The 14,669-nt window shown below is 30.7% G+C and overlaps 1 protein-coding gene across 1 annotated transcript in view; it reads left to right on the top strand.

The window, feature by feature from the left end:
• Nucleotides 1–14,669, top strand: part of SLC4A10 (solute carrier family 4 member 10) — a 178,910-nt gene that overhangs the window by 69,946 nt on the left and 94,295 nt on the right. The window contains exon 6 of the mRNA XM_023528479.1: nucleotides 8,046–8,234. Coding sequence (XP_023384247.1) covers nucleotides 8,046–8,234 — 189 coding nt within the window. The remainder of the gene's footprint in view (nucleotides 1–8,045; nucleotides 8,235–14,669) is intronic.

The following is a 14,669-nucleotide window of genomic DNA, read 5'->3' as shown; positions in this document are numbered from 1 at the left end:
TCAAATGCTTTCTTTGTATTAAGATGATCATATGATTTTTATCTTTCATTTCATTAATGTGGTATACCACATTGATTTGCAGATGTACAATCCTTGTATCCCTGGAATAAATTCCACTCGATCATGGCATATGATCCTTTTAATGTATTGTTGAATTTGATTTGCTAATATTTTGTTGAGGATTTTTACATCTATATTCATCAGGGATATTAGCCTGTATTTTCGTTGTTGCTGTTGTGGTGTCTTTAATTATGGGATCAGGGTAATATTGGCCTTATAAAGTAAGTTTGAAAGTGTTCCTTCCTCTTCAATTTTTTTGTTTTATTTTGGGGCCGGTTTTTATTTTTAAAAAATTTTTTTGGAAAATTTCCCTTTTGAGGTTTTTTGTTTTTGGCTTTTTGTTTTGGAGTTTTTTAAGTTCTTGCTTTTTTTTTTTTTTTTCAAGGACTTGGTTTTTGTTTTCTTTTTTTTTTTTTTTTTTTTTTTTGTCTCTATTTTATTTCCAGAATGATCTTTATTATTTTCTTTCTTCTACCAGCTTTGGCTTTGTTAGTTCTTTGTCTAGTTCCTTTAGGTGTAAAATTACGTTGTTTATTTGGGATTTTTCTTGGTCTGGAAGTAGGCATGTATTGCTCTGAACTTTGCTTTTAGAACTGCTTTTGCTGCATCCCGCAAATTTTGGAAAGTTTTGTTTCCTCTTTCATTTGTCAGAGGTATTTTTTTTTTACTTTCTCTTTGATTTCTTCATTGACCCACTGAAGCACATTATTTGATCTAGTAATTTAATCTAGAAGCACATTATTTAATCTAGTAATTTAGTAGCACATTATTTAATCTCCGTATGTTTGTGTTTGTTTTTTTTCCAGTTTTCTTCTTGTAATTGATTTATAGTTTCATACCATGTGGTTGAAAAGGATACTTGATATTATTTCAAATCTTTTTGAATTTATTGTTTTGCAGTCTATCATGTGATTTATCCTGGAGAATGTTCCATGTGCACTTGAAAAAATGTGTATTCTGCAATTTAGCTGAAATGTTTCCTGTATATCTATTAACTTCATCTGTGCCTTATGTGTCCTTTAAGTCAAATGTTTCCTTACTGATTTTCTGTCTGAACGATCTATTCATTGATGTAAGTGGGCTATTAAAGTCTCCTATTATTGTTGTAATATTATCAATTTCTCCCTTTATGTCTGTTAATATTCACTTTATATATTTAAGTATTCCTATGTTGGGTGCATAAATATTTAGAAATGTAATACCCTTCTTTGTCTTTTGTTACAGTCTTTGTTTTAAAGTCTATTTTATTTCATATGAATTATTGCTTCTCCAATTTTCTTTTTGTTTCCCCTTGCATGGAATATCTTTTCCAACTCTTCACTTTCAGTCTGTATGTAGACTTTAGTTCTGAAGTGAATCTCTTATAGGCAGCATTATTAGATAGGTCTGGTTTTTGTTTTGTTTTGTTTTTATCCATTCGGCCACTTTATGTCTTTTCATTGGAGCATTTAGTCCATTTACATCAAAAGTAATGTCAATACATATATACTTTTTGCTATTTTATTAATTGTTTTTTGGGTTGTTTTTATAGTTGTCTGTTCTTTTTTTCTTCTCTTGGTCTCTGCTCTTGTGGTTTGATGGTTTCCTTTAATTTTATGTTTATGTTCCTTTCTCTTTATTTTTTGTATATCTGTTGTAGGTCATAGGTTACCATGAAGTTTATACATGTCGAGATACACACATATACACACATGCACACGCACCCCCCGATCTATTTTAAGGTGATAGTCATTTAACATATTCTAGAAAGTCATTCAAACACAGTCTAGAAGCTCTACATTTTTACTCCCCCCTGTTTTATGTTTCTGACATCGTATTTTGCATCTTTTTATTTTGTGTATTTTCTAACTACTTATCGTAGTTCTAGTTGATTTTACTACTTTCGTCTTTTAAACTTCTTGCTAGCTTTTTAAGTGGCTGATCCACTGGTAATCTACTTTACCAGTGAGATTATTTTCTTGCCTATGTTTTCTTATTTCTAGTTATGTTTTTTCCCCTTTTGTGTGCTTCGCCAGATCCCTTTGGCAAGTCAGCTGGATTAGGCATGGATTGTGCAGGTTCTGGAGTGCACTGCACTGGGGCTGCCTTAGTGGGATGACTGGTGTTGGAGTGCACATGGACTGAGGATCCCAGGACATGCTGTTCTGGGGTCATCTTGGCAAGACAGATGGAGCTAGAGTAGGCATGAGCCATGAGCGTTCTGCACTGGAGATGCCTTGGCAAGACAGCTCGAGCTGGTGTGGGCTTGAGGCCTGGGGCGCACTGGGGCACACTTGACAGGCTGGCTTGTATATCTGGACCATACACTGACCCACTCTATCAAGATGGAGGGAGAATGTAAAAAATGGCTCATTGGTGCCTCTGATCCTAGAGAGACTTCTAGTTGTTCCTTGCTCATCTGGCAAACACTAGGGTTAATAAATGAATTTCCTTCACATATAGTCTAGGTGTCCTTTAAATTGTCTTTTTTGCTGTGCTCCAGGGCAGGCAAGTCTGTATAGGCACCTCAGTGATATTTCTTCCTACTGCAGGTCACTTCATCATTATGACCTATTGTCACTCTCTGTCTTTCCTACCCTTCTCAATTTGGTCAATCAGCTCCCAGCTTTCTTTAGAAGGAATACCTCTGTATGTAGGTGTATGTTAGGTGTATGTATAGGAGGAGGTGAGTTCAGGGTTTTCTTGCCTGGCATCTTGGACCCATCTTTTGTGAGATTCCCCACCAAACATCTTTATGTTTTAATTAGGAATCAGATAGTTGGGCTTTTCATAGTATTTTGAAATTTAGGAAACTGCAGTTTAGGAAGCTATTTTTTTATAATTCTACACTGTCTTTCTGATACTTAAAACAAACTTGGGGCTTAATATTATTATTGTTATCTTTACTTCATAAATAAAGAAATTGAAATTCAGGGGTTAAAGGTTTTACCCCAGATGAGCTTATTTCTGCTACTTATATCAGTGAAGGCATTACCTTTGAAAATGGATTAATCTAAATGAATGTTGGACTGGCTACATATATTGAAGCTGTCAGATTCGTCAATCTTGCAAAATTAGCCTCAGAAAATATGCTTCATAGTATTACCAGGCTTTATATTTCTTAAAGCATATAATTTCTACTGCTTTCTTTATGAATTTATGAATTTTTTGGTAAAATCTTGTCTCATTAATTTGCTAAAACTCTGTTGTTTATTTTATTACCTTAGCTTGGTTTTATTGTCTAAATTTATGCTTCCTTTCCCTAACCCTACCTTCTTCCTCAAACTCAGTTTTGTAAAATGTGTGAAGGTTGTTAGTTTTTTAAAGCAAATTGTAGCTTTTAAGCTTATCCTTACAAATGAAAGTAGTTCAGTGGAAGTCTTAATATCCCAAATAGCTTTCTGATCTTCTAATTAATCTGTATCTTTCTGTCTCTAAAGTAGCCCAAGTTGAATGTCCCATTTTCAATGTAGATTGGTCTGTAAAATGACATTTATAAGATATGAATAGTGTAGAGCTAATGCCACATAGAAAAACATGATTACACATACTTGTGTTGATCATTATGACCTTAGATTATAATTTGACTTATTTAATTGAAAGATGTTTATTTCTACCCTTAATAAAATCTCATTTAAACATTTTTTCTATAGCTCATAATTATTTTTATTGTTTACTTACTCATTTTTACTTTGTGAATTTAAGCTGTATTACAAAGTGTGTAATAAATATGCTTTACATTTTTAAGACTTCTAACTTTGTAAATTATTTTCACATGTATTATATTTTATTATCACAGCAACTGTATGACGTAGGGAGGAACTCTTTCTCCATTTTATAAACAGATAAACAGAAAGTGATATATCACAGATGCCACTTGCGGTGATGGGAACAATTTTTTTGATTAACCTATAATTATACATTTTGTTTTATTTCATGATAATTTGTGAGCGCGGTGATTAACAATAAGACATGGAATTTTTTACCTCTTATCATATTTTTCTACAATAGGCAGTTACTAAATGTTAGTCACTAGTCAATTTTCCAAAAGCCAGGAATAATAATTTATCTTTAAGGGCTCTAAACGCGAATGCTCTGCTGCATTAATGTTTTCTAGATATTTCTTAGCAGAAGACTATAACCCAGATATTGTTTTAGAATGATGAAGGATTTTTATATCAATGTTCTGATGTTTCTAATAGACTCTTAGATAATTCTTTAAAGAGATTTTATAGACTTAACAGGAGAAAATCCATTTGCATCTGGCAGGTCTGTCAAGAATTTCTGGTATAATTAAAGTAAGATTTTCTTTTGGATAAAGTTAATTTTAAAAAGTCTATTTCCCAATGTTTCAAGGAACTCAGAATAAATTTAAACTTCTTCCTTCAAAATAGTACTTAACCTTTTCAAATTCAAAATTCTCCAGATGTATTTTCTTACCACAATTTATTCTGTCGTGGAGATTAAATTAAAATGCTTTTAAATTTTATTTATATAAATCATAGGCAATTTTATGGCCTATGTTAATCTCTTTGAAATTCAGCAATGTTAAGATGAATACTGGAAATTGTCTCTCTGCAGGGCATATATTTTTACCTAATTCTATCAATGAGAGTAAGAAATTAAAACTAAACCAAAGTTAGTACCTTGGACAGATTATCAGTTACTGCTCTCATTAAAATAACTTTTATTCTCTAAAATCTTTTATTGAAGTAAAAATCCATAATTTGCTCCACTTAATGTAATCTGTAAATTTAGGAAAATAGGAATAGTCATATATATATATTTTTAACATGCCTGTACTATTACTGTCCTTGGTCTAGAAAGTAAGTATTCTCATTTTAAAGTAGTTTACATTTTTAGTATACCCACTCCTGTTAGTGCTATCAATAAAACTATAGAATTTAGCCCTACTATTTCCCATTCCTCCCCCAGTGTATTTTAAAGTTAAGACAAAGAATTTATAAAATAATCATTAAAGAAATCAGAGCTTTATATAGAATCTGTAAAATCTCATGGTCTCTAGAGGCTTTCATTCAGTAATCAAGATGGATTGGTCATGATAAAATAATTGCCTGATTAGAATGAAAAATAATTTTTCATTTTCTGAGGCCTTTTACATGAATGCTACTAGTTTTTCCAGAGCTAGCTTAGTGCTAGAAGAGTGTAACCTATTTATCCTTTATCTTCCTGTTTCTTTATCATCCAGATCCTGGCATTGTGCTTTGGCAGGCAAGACTATTATGTAGGCATCATAGCCTGCTGAGATTGTAGGACTTGACTCTGGGCCCAAAGCCATTATGGTCTATTATCCTTTCCTACTTTTCAAGGTTAATACTAACATATGTTATAGTAGTGAAGAGAACAATGTGATTAGTGAATCTGACTCCCTTTGGTACTTGAATCTCACCTCCATATAATTCATATTCTTAAGCAGGATGATTAACTTTCCAGTTCACGAAGATATTATGTGATAAAGTTATATCTCAGAGGAGTTTACTGTGCAGCCGATGAATGTTTTTTTTTTTTTCCTATTTGCTTTGTGTTATGTAACTGTTTTAAAAAATATCTTATCTCTGAAAAACTGTGAAGCTAGTGACTTATAGGTTTTTGTAGTGCTCAAGCCTGGAAATTCCTACTGTGTTTTAGTAGGAATTAAAAATCATAACCATGTGCATGGTTTATTATATTATTCATTTTGACTCTGATTAGAATATTGAACTGATGATACACATCATGGCTTACAGATGAAACCGCCTCACATTGGTATCTCTTTGCTGTTTATTAGGTAAATTAGGTAAATTAATAACCTGATTTACAACTCCCATTATGAAGTATATAATTCATCTATTATATACAATTTTCCATCTTAGCAAGGTTTTAATGTAAAGTCATGTATGCTGACAATTAATCATTTCCTTTATTCCAAATTAATCTAGTAGTATTAGAACTACTGATCTCCAAAGAACTTAGATATAGATGAAATATCCTATATTAATATGCATTTTCAGAATTGGAAGAGACTTTGGAAATAATTATAGTGAATGTTACATTACAGCTGACTCCTAAACTTGCATTCTATCTTTTCCATTGTAAACAGCAAAGTGATAGAGCAAAGGTTGGCAAATTATTCTCTGTATGCAAATATGGCCCACTACCTGATTTTGTCAGGCTTATGAGCTAAGAAAGGTTATTACATTTTACATGATTGAAAAATAATAAAAAGAAGATTAATATTTTGTGACATGAAAATTATATGAAATTCAAATTTCAGTGTCCATAACAAAGTTTTTTTGAGACATAACTATGCATATTTGTGTACATGTACTTTTGTGCTATAAAGGCAGAGTCGATTAGTTGTGACAAAGATTGTATGGTCTTCAAAGCCTAAAATATTTATTATCTGGCCCATTACAGAAAATGTTTGTCTACCTCTGGTTTAGAGAACTGACTCTAGAGTGAAGGGCAGTTCTTGATAAGTCCAAGCCAATCATAAAGAGGCTGGTCGTCTTTGCCAATGACTGGCTCAACATAGGCTGGGCTGTGTCAGTTGGACATAGGAAAATTTTTCCTGGGAAGGGGGAAAATAACTTTTCTTTTAAGAAAAAGTCACAAAAAGGCAAAGAATCTATGGATTTGAACAAAAATATGTATTTCCTTGTTTTTTTTCTGGCAGCCATTTTTTGACAATAATGAAAATTAGCCTGAGGTTAAAGCTCACACCTAGAGGAAGAGAAAGCTGACAGAATCACAGAAAAATGGAATTAAATCTAGCCTAGTTTTGATCTGTTGTGTGAACCAACATAATTCATTATTTTAGTTTGATTAGGTTTTTCTGTTATTGATAAACCTGACTTTATCTCCACTTGATATACTATTATAAAATACAGATGGATGTATTAAAACTACATTAAAACCATAAAATTCAAACCAGGGACCCATACTTACTTAATGAAAATTGCAAAGGAAATCTCGTACTGGGAAATATTCACTGAGGGTCTCGATCTTCCAATTCGGGCATTCTGTGCCTTATGTCTAGTCCTAGCATCAACATATGAGATAGATATTGTCTCCAGTTTACAAATAAGGACCCTGAGATTATTCAACTTTAGAATATCACACAGCTAGAATGTGATATAATGACTCAAGCCTATTTTCTTGTCTATTTCCCTTTCATACTGAAGGAAAACATCGCTTATAAGGGAGAATTCTGCTAAGTTTAAAATCTTTAGTGGAAGACAATTCATTGTGATCTGCTTGCTTCACATAAGGGTTTAGAGTCTCAAAAAATCAAATAGAGTTAACATTTGATCAATCATCTAAAAGCAGATTAATTATACTGAGGTTTATCGAGGTGATCGTTGTATTACCAAGACACTTAAAATGCCTTTATTCATTTACTTATTTTATAGGCATTTCTAACATTGCATATGGTAAATCTTAATCTGCTTAAATATAGCCTTCTGAAATCTAGCCTTTTATTTTTTGTTTTACAGTTATAGAAGACTTTTTAAAATATAAATATATTTTCAAGTAAGGTTTGAGAAGACTGACTTTATATTCGTGTGCCCTGGTTTACACTCCAAATGCGAACAACTAGGTAGATGCCTAAGCATCCTTGCATCAGATTTTTATAGATGGACTTTTGTTTGCTTAAAGAGGAAATGTGGAAATTATTCTCTACTAAAAAAGAGAGAAAAACCGTATTAAAATATAAGTATGAAATACTTTGTTTTCAATATGACTATGTCCACTTGAAGAATCACACTCTATGAGATCGTTACGTATTTAAAATGGAATGGTTTATAATAAAAAATTTCCCATCTTTCTTGTGCATCATTTCTATAAAGATAAACTGTTTGTGAGACCATACTTAGAGATTTTTAAAGAATTGATTTCTATTTTAAGGTGAATAATATTATTTAGCATATGAATATTGGACTCAGTGGTTCATTACTGGCACACCACAGGAAAGCTGTGCTAATCTTCCTGCCTTCCTTCTTCAGATATGGTCCTTGACCAACAAGTGAGCTCAGGTCAGCTCAATGAAGATGTACGCCACAGGGTCCACGAGGCATTGATGAAACAGCATCACCACCAGAATCAGAAAAAACTCACCAATAGAATTCCCATTGTTCGTTCCTTTGCTGATATTGGCAAAAAACAATCAGAACCAAATTCCATGGATAAAAATGGTAAATGTTTCTTTATTGTACTCTTTATGTTTATTATAGGTATCTGAAATATCAAAGTACTTCTAAATTCTTTAAAATATATTTTATTTGAAAATTATCTATTGAAATTCAGATTGCTGTAGTAAAATTGTTCAATTTCATATATACATAGTCTTATTATCAAACATTAAATTGTAGAAAGTCTAACAGGAATTTGTTTCCTTTAAGCCTCATGAAAGCATGCAAGTGAAAATTATTTAATAAGAAATTATAGATTCAAATGTAACAAACATAAAATGAACATAGGTTGCACCCCAAGCAAGGTCCTAGTCTTTGTCTCACAGCTTGAGAATATAATGCAATGCTTTAACTTATGGTCTTTTAGTTAAAATGAATATAGTCACCATTTAGTGTTTGCCTGATTTCCAGTTCATATGCTTATTGCTGTTTGCAGTGATACATCTTCAATGTCCATAAAACTATCTCACTTATCATCTTCACACACCACAGAGATGACACTAATCATTGTTTCTAACAGTCATCACTTTTTATGGTTTGTGCTTAAGACTATTTTATCCTTCCTGTGTACTTCGTTCCTCCTTGCATCCATTTGACCCTTCATCATTTACACTAAAGAAGTTACTTAAGAATCTCTTATTATCCATCCTTTCCATTAGTCTTGTGAAGGAAAATGAAGTAATCATGAAGCTAATATAAATTTGTTAAATTTCCATCAGCTATAAAATTCCCAGTGTTAAAAAATAAATATTAATGAAAAGTAATTTCAAATGCTTTATTAGAAAGACTCTGATTTCCACAAATGGACTAAAGTATGTGTATTGTCAGCATGAATTATTTGATGTAATTTCACTTCTGTTTTCAAAAGCTTCAGAGATACCTTAAATACAAATGCATGAAAATGAATTTTCTTCAGATTTTACTTTATATGGGCATTTTTACCAGTTTTCATACAGCTGGATCAAATGTACACAAACAAGTAGAATAAATGCTTTAATAAATCAATGAAGATGGTTAAATGTATTGTCTCAGAGCATACCAGTTTTTAATGGCAAAATGATTTTTAAAATACTCATTTGATTTTTAAAGACCTTTCAATGACTGAATGTAAATCATCACTGTTACCTAGAAGAGTATGTAGTTGTGCATATATTAAATTCAATAAAAGTGTTATGAACACTTTATGGTCTATACCAATTTGTATTTGTAGATTCCACTCAACATCTTTAGAATTTTAAACTTCATTTAGATCACTTCTTATATTTAAAATGTATTTATATTCTAAATCATAATTTGCTTTAAAATTTTATACATAAAATGACAAAATGAAGCTCTTATATTCTGAAACCTTATAAATATCGTACTTCACTATGTTTGCAATACTAGTATTTATTTGGCATTATACTATTAAGAAAATAGACTCAGATATTAATTTAAACTATGGGCTTAATTCTACATGATTCCAAAGACCTTATTAAAATATTCACATGAATTAACTCTGTGAATGAAAGCACATTACAAAAAAAAAAAACTTCTACCCTCCTTTCATTACTTTTACTGGAAGTCAGACAACAAAATAGATGTCTATAAGAAGGTATGTGTTTATTCAAAAATGCAAGGATCTTGGGCTATGAACTAGCCATAATTTATATCTCAGATTTCACTGGAGATATGTTTGCTATAAAATAAATTTCTTGCATTTTGTTCTTAGAAGGAAGAAGGTACTAGATAAACCATTTATTATAATATCATGTATTTCTGGATGCTATTTGTTACTGCTTTATACTTCTGTTAAACATAAAAAGAGATTATAGAATTAAAGCCTTGAATCACAAGTCCACATATAGATACATACAGATACAAAGTTTTGTGAGATCGTCTTTTGTCTCCTTTAGGCAACTGCTTAGTTTTTCTGAAAACTGGAGTATGAGGTAGTTCTGAAGTGATTCTGTCACCATCTGTACAGTTAACCTTTATGTGAACATATACAAACCCTTTTGAGTAGGGTAGCAAAAACTTGGAAACATTTCTAATAAGATTCATATATCCAATTAAGTATTGTTGTAGACTATGCTGTCAGAAGTAGTTTTCTAAGCCTAGGCTTATAACACCTCCTTGTGACTCTGTTTTGCTTCCTCACACACTTTGCATAATTATGTGTGTTGAGAATTCTGAAAATATGTATAGACTTCACCAATTTAGAAATAAATCTCCTATCCAGAAGTGAAAAAAAGTGTGAAAGACCTTTATTACTAAGGTTCTCAATCTACTTATGAACTCTAAAAACTGACAAACTCTAGATAAATAAACAAATTGAAATTCATAGCCATAAACACAGATATGACATTCTGTTTTAAAATATGCAGTGGAGATTTAAATTTTTTGTGCAGTAGTACAGAAAGATGCAGTAGGATTTCGAGACATACAAAAGAGAATAATAATATTCTTACTATTTCTAAAGAAATTTCTTCAACAGAGTATTTCCTGTAAAAAGATTGACTTTTAAGATTATAGAATAGAGATTAGAGTGAGGATTTTCTGGAAACTTGAAACAGAAAACATTTTCCTTCTCAAGCATTGGATAGAAATAAGCCTTCTTTTGTTTAATATATTTTCACTTTAGAGGCAAAACAATTGAAATTCCCTCAAAAACAAACTGATGCTTATGTAAAGCAGTTTAAAAGAATTATATAGAATTAAATTTCTAATTCCTTAATTGACTTGTTCCTTTAGCATGCTACCTTGGTAGTAGTCTCAAGGTTCAAGTATTTCTATCTAAATTTCAAATGTGGATCTTCCTTATTTTACAGATTAGATTTATAAGATAGCGATTTCCTTACTTCTTTCCTCCCTAAGTCCAAACTACTTTGTTTATAACTTTTTTAGTGTTTGTGATAATTTGTCAATCTCACCTCCAAATACAACTCTAGTTTTTGGTATAATTTTTTTCTTGGTGTTGCTTGCATTCTCTTAAGGGCTAAGAGGCGGATGCTATGGATTCACCATGCATTTTTAATGCCACCATGCTGTGTTTAACTTTCACTTTTCATTAAGCATCAAAACTGTGAGAATTAAATGTCTGATTCTGATGTTTCAATAAAAAGTGACAGTTACATTTGGCAAAACAACAGCAAAAAATAATAGAAAAATAATATCTTCTTTAACATTAGAACCGTGAAAAGGATACGAATGGAAAGTACTCAAAGTAAATATATCAAATACCTTGAAACTAGAAGGACTTTCTAAAAATAAAAATAAAAATTCCATGTTAAGTGATCTAGAAAGAAAAATATATCAGGATTTGTATTTATCATTTAGGTCATGTATTCAATTATATTTGGAGACATTTGGATTACAAATCTGTTATAAAATATTAATATCCTTGTGATAAACTTTATATTTAAAAAATAATTTAGGACCCTTAGTTTCCTTAGGTGTAGGATGCCTTCATTCCATTGTGTCCTTTACTAAAATTCTAACTCTAATTCCTTTTTTTCACATACATTTTCTCCTTCTTATCCTAAATACCTTTCAATTGTACCTTTTATTTAAGATCTCGAAAGGAGTTATAGAGAAGGTCTTTGACTTAATTTTAAAACCATAAATCTTTTAAAACCGTAAGTTACTGGAGAATATTTAGATTTACAAGGATGGAATATGTGTAGACTTTTTAGACCTGCATATATTCCAGCCCTTAAAATAATGTGTGCATATGTATTGTGAATGATTTTTATTTATGGCTTTTGGAAATCAGTTTTATTGCTTTATAATCACTTCTTTTATAAATATTGGACTTCTTATTTTCAGATGCACAATGCATTTTGTGTGTTTAAATATTTATATGCTTTCTTAGTTTTTAAGTACTGTGGTCTTATAAGTAAGATACCAAGAGTTTAAAAATTATCCCTCATAATGTTCTATCTTTGAAGAAAAAAATCTGCAATAATTGTTGAATTACTTGAGAGAAAACATATTAAAAGATTCATGTAGATGACAGAATTAAACATTGTATAACAAAGGTATTTTCTATTGTTCCAAAAAAATCAAGATGACATATTGACACAACTGATGGATCTGTCCAGAGTCTGTATTGTTGCTACTGAATTTTGCACTGTCAAGACTAGGTTTTAACAGCAAAAATATTTCTAGTATGATGTGTTTAAGTTTGTTATTTCTTAATTGCATTAATTGTTTTCAGGCATACTAATTTTTCTCCAAGTTTAATTATGTGCATATTTTTATGTTTTCGAAGTATAGCTCACTTAATCAACATTTTCTAAATATTTAGCCTTCCTTTCTTCATGTTTTCTATTCCCATGAATAAATGTATTGTTACACATGTATGTAACCTTGTCATTCATCTTTATATTTCTTTATTTTGCTCTGTCTTGTGTCTGTCTCTAACAGGCTCATCTCATCTTTGTACCTTCCTCATCTCCTACCCTTTGGGTACTCTAAATGCGTTGAAGGTTTCTGAGGTAGTGTAAACCAGCTTGGTCTCTAGGTTAATAGTAATGTACATCCATGTCTTCATCCCAGTTTCCTTCTATTACACATGATTTTCAGTGGATTAAGCAGTAGCAAATAATGATGTACTTAAGTGGTATATTATTTTCCTATTGATTTGAATTAGGCCAAATAGAAATTTAAAGGCTACTGTTTGACAATATTTACATATGTAATTTATTTAAAGAAGAAGACAAATATAAGTAAGGACTTAACTGAGTTAATATGATACTTAACAGATTTTTTGAGAACATGTTTTACAGTTGTGTTTCCTTAATGGGATGCTTTAATGATACCGATGTTACTTAATTAATAGTACTAATCTCATGTTTCTTCACCACAACTTTATGATGAGGTAAATGTCTATGCCAGTCTCACAATGGACATAGTAAAAAATTTATGGAGTACCAAGCAGAAAGGCAGAGTTTTCATTTTCTAGTCAGTGTTCACTTGAATTACTCTCAGTTTTCTCCTACGCTTGTCCCACATCTTTCATGATTTGCCTCAGGAAAATACATGGTCTATAATATCTTTTTATCTGACTGACATATGATCCCCACATGGAAGTCCAGAGGAAAATAATGAATTCACGATTCAAAGGAAAATTAATTCAAGCAGTTGCTAATATGAATACTATGTAATATGTATTTTAATTGATAAAATATATAACATATATTAGAATTTTGGATTTAAAATGGGGAACTCTGAATTTAAGTATTGGAAAAATAAACATATATGGTAAATATATAAAGATAATATTAATTTTATCAAATGTTTATATTTAATAGCCATGAATACTAACTAGTTCATATTAATAATGGTGTCCACTTTTCATCAGTTTTGAAATAATTTACCCTCAACGTAATAAGATTACTGTTAATAAATTTCTTAAAAATATTTTTTTGGACAATCATCTTCATGCTTCATACCAAATGTGATTAAACATTGCAATGACATTTACTTATGGAATATATTAATATGAACAGTGATCACTGGGCAAAGTGATTGTGATATGAAGAAGTAGACAAAAAGATTTATGTTCACAAACATTGTAGCATAGTGATTAGGCAAATTATCATAAAAAATTGTGTTTATAAAAGCTTCCACATGTATATGGAGTGCTAAGTCCTGGAGAGGGAAATATCCTAGCAGATTCTTTGTTATTTTTTAAAGAAACATATTCACTTCTGGTTCAAGGTAAAATCCTGTACCTGAAAATTGTCATTCTATTAACTAGTATTGTTTTGGACATCAGCGAAAAAATAAAGGATGCTCTTTCAAAATCTAAATGTACTGATTCTTCTTATATAATAGTATTTGAATTAATGAGTCATTTTGAAATCCAAGCCCATCATTTTCTTCTGAAAGACAGCGATAATTGGAATAAACAAAAGAAATTAGTGTTTAGACAGATAAAGATTATAGTAGATAATAGAATTACAAAAATTATTTTAATTCATGAGATTTCCATTACTTCAATAGACTATAATTCATGTGTGGATTTTAGTTTGATAGATTGGTTAGATAATCGACAGATAGATAGATATAGATAGGTATAAGTATAGCGAATAAATTTTAAGTTTTATTTAAAGGCCTCAATTTTTTAAATAATCCAAACCAAACTTGTTAAATTTTTAAATAATAATACCTATACATTTTTCTCTTTCTTGCATGGGCATACGTTCTATGTACTATGTGCATATCCAGAATCTAGAACTAGCAAGGAATTTACTGTCATCTAGTATGTGTCTCCTGCTAGTTAAATACTCTCCACCAGGTCATTATTTATATCACTTAAAATATTCATAGAAAATAGTTTTCAAATCTCTTCCTAATTATCAATTTTATGAGGTAATATAAACATTTCATTGTTATGAATAAGAATATCATAGGATGATAAATCTCCATATCTACTGATATTTACAAAAAAAA

Source organism: Pteropus vampyrus, unplaced genomic scaffold (genome assembly GCF_000151845.1).
Source record: "Pteropus vampyrus isolate Shadow unplaced genomic scaffold, Pvam_2.0 Scaffold2, whole genome shotgun sequence".
NCBI classification, from domain to species: domain Eukaryota; kingdom Metazoa; phylum Chordata; class Mammalia; order Chiroptera; family Pteropodidae; genus Pteropus; species Pteropus vampyrus.
Note: the sequence above shows the minus strand (reverse complement) of the source record. Positions and strands in the feature narration are given on the sequence as shown.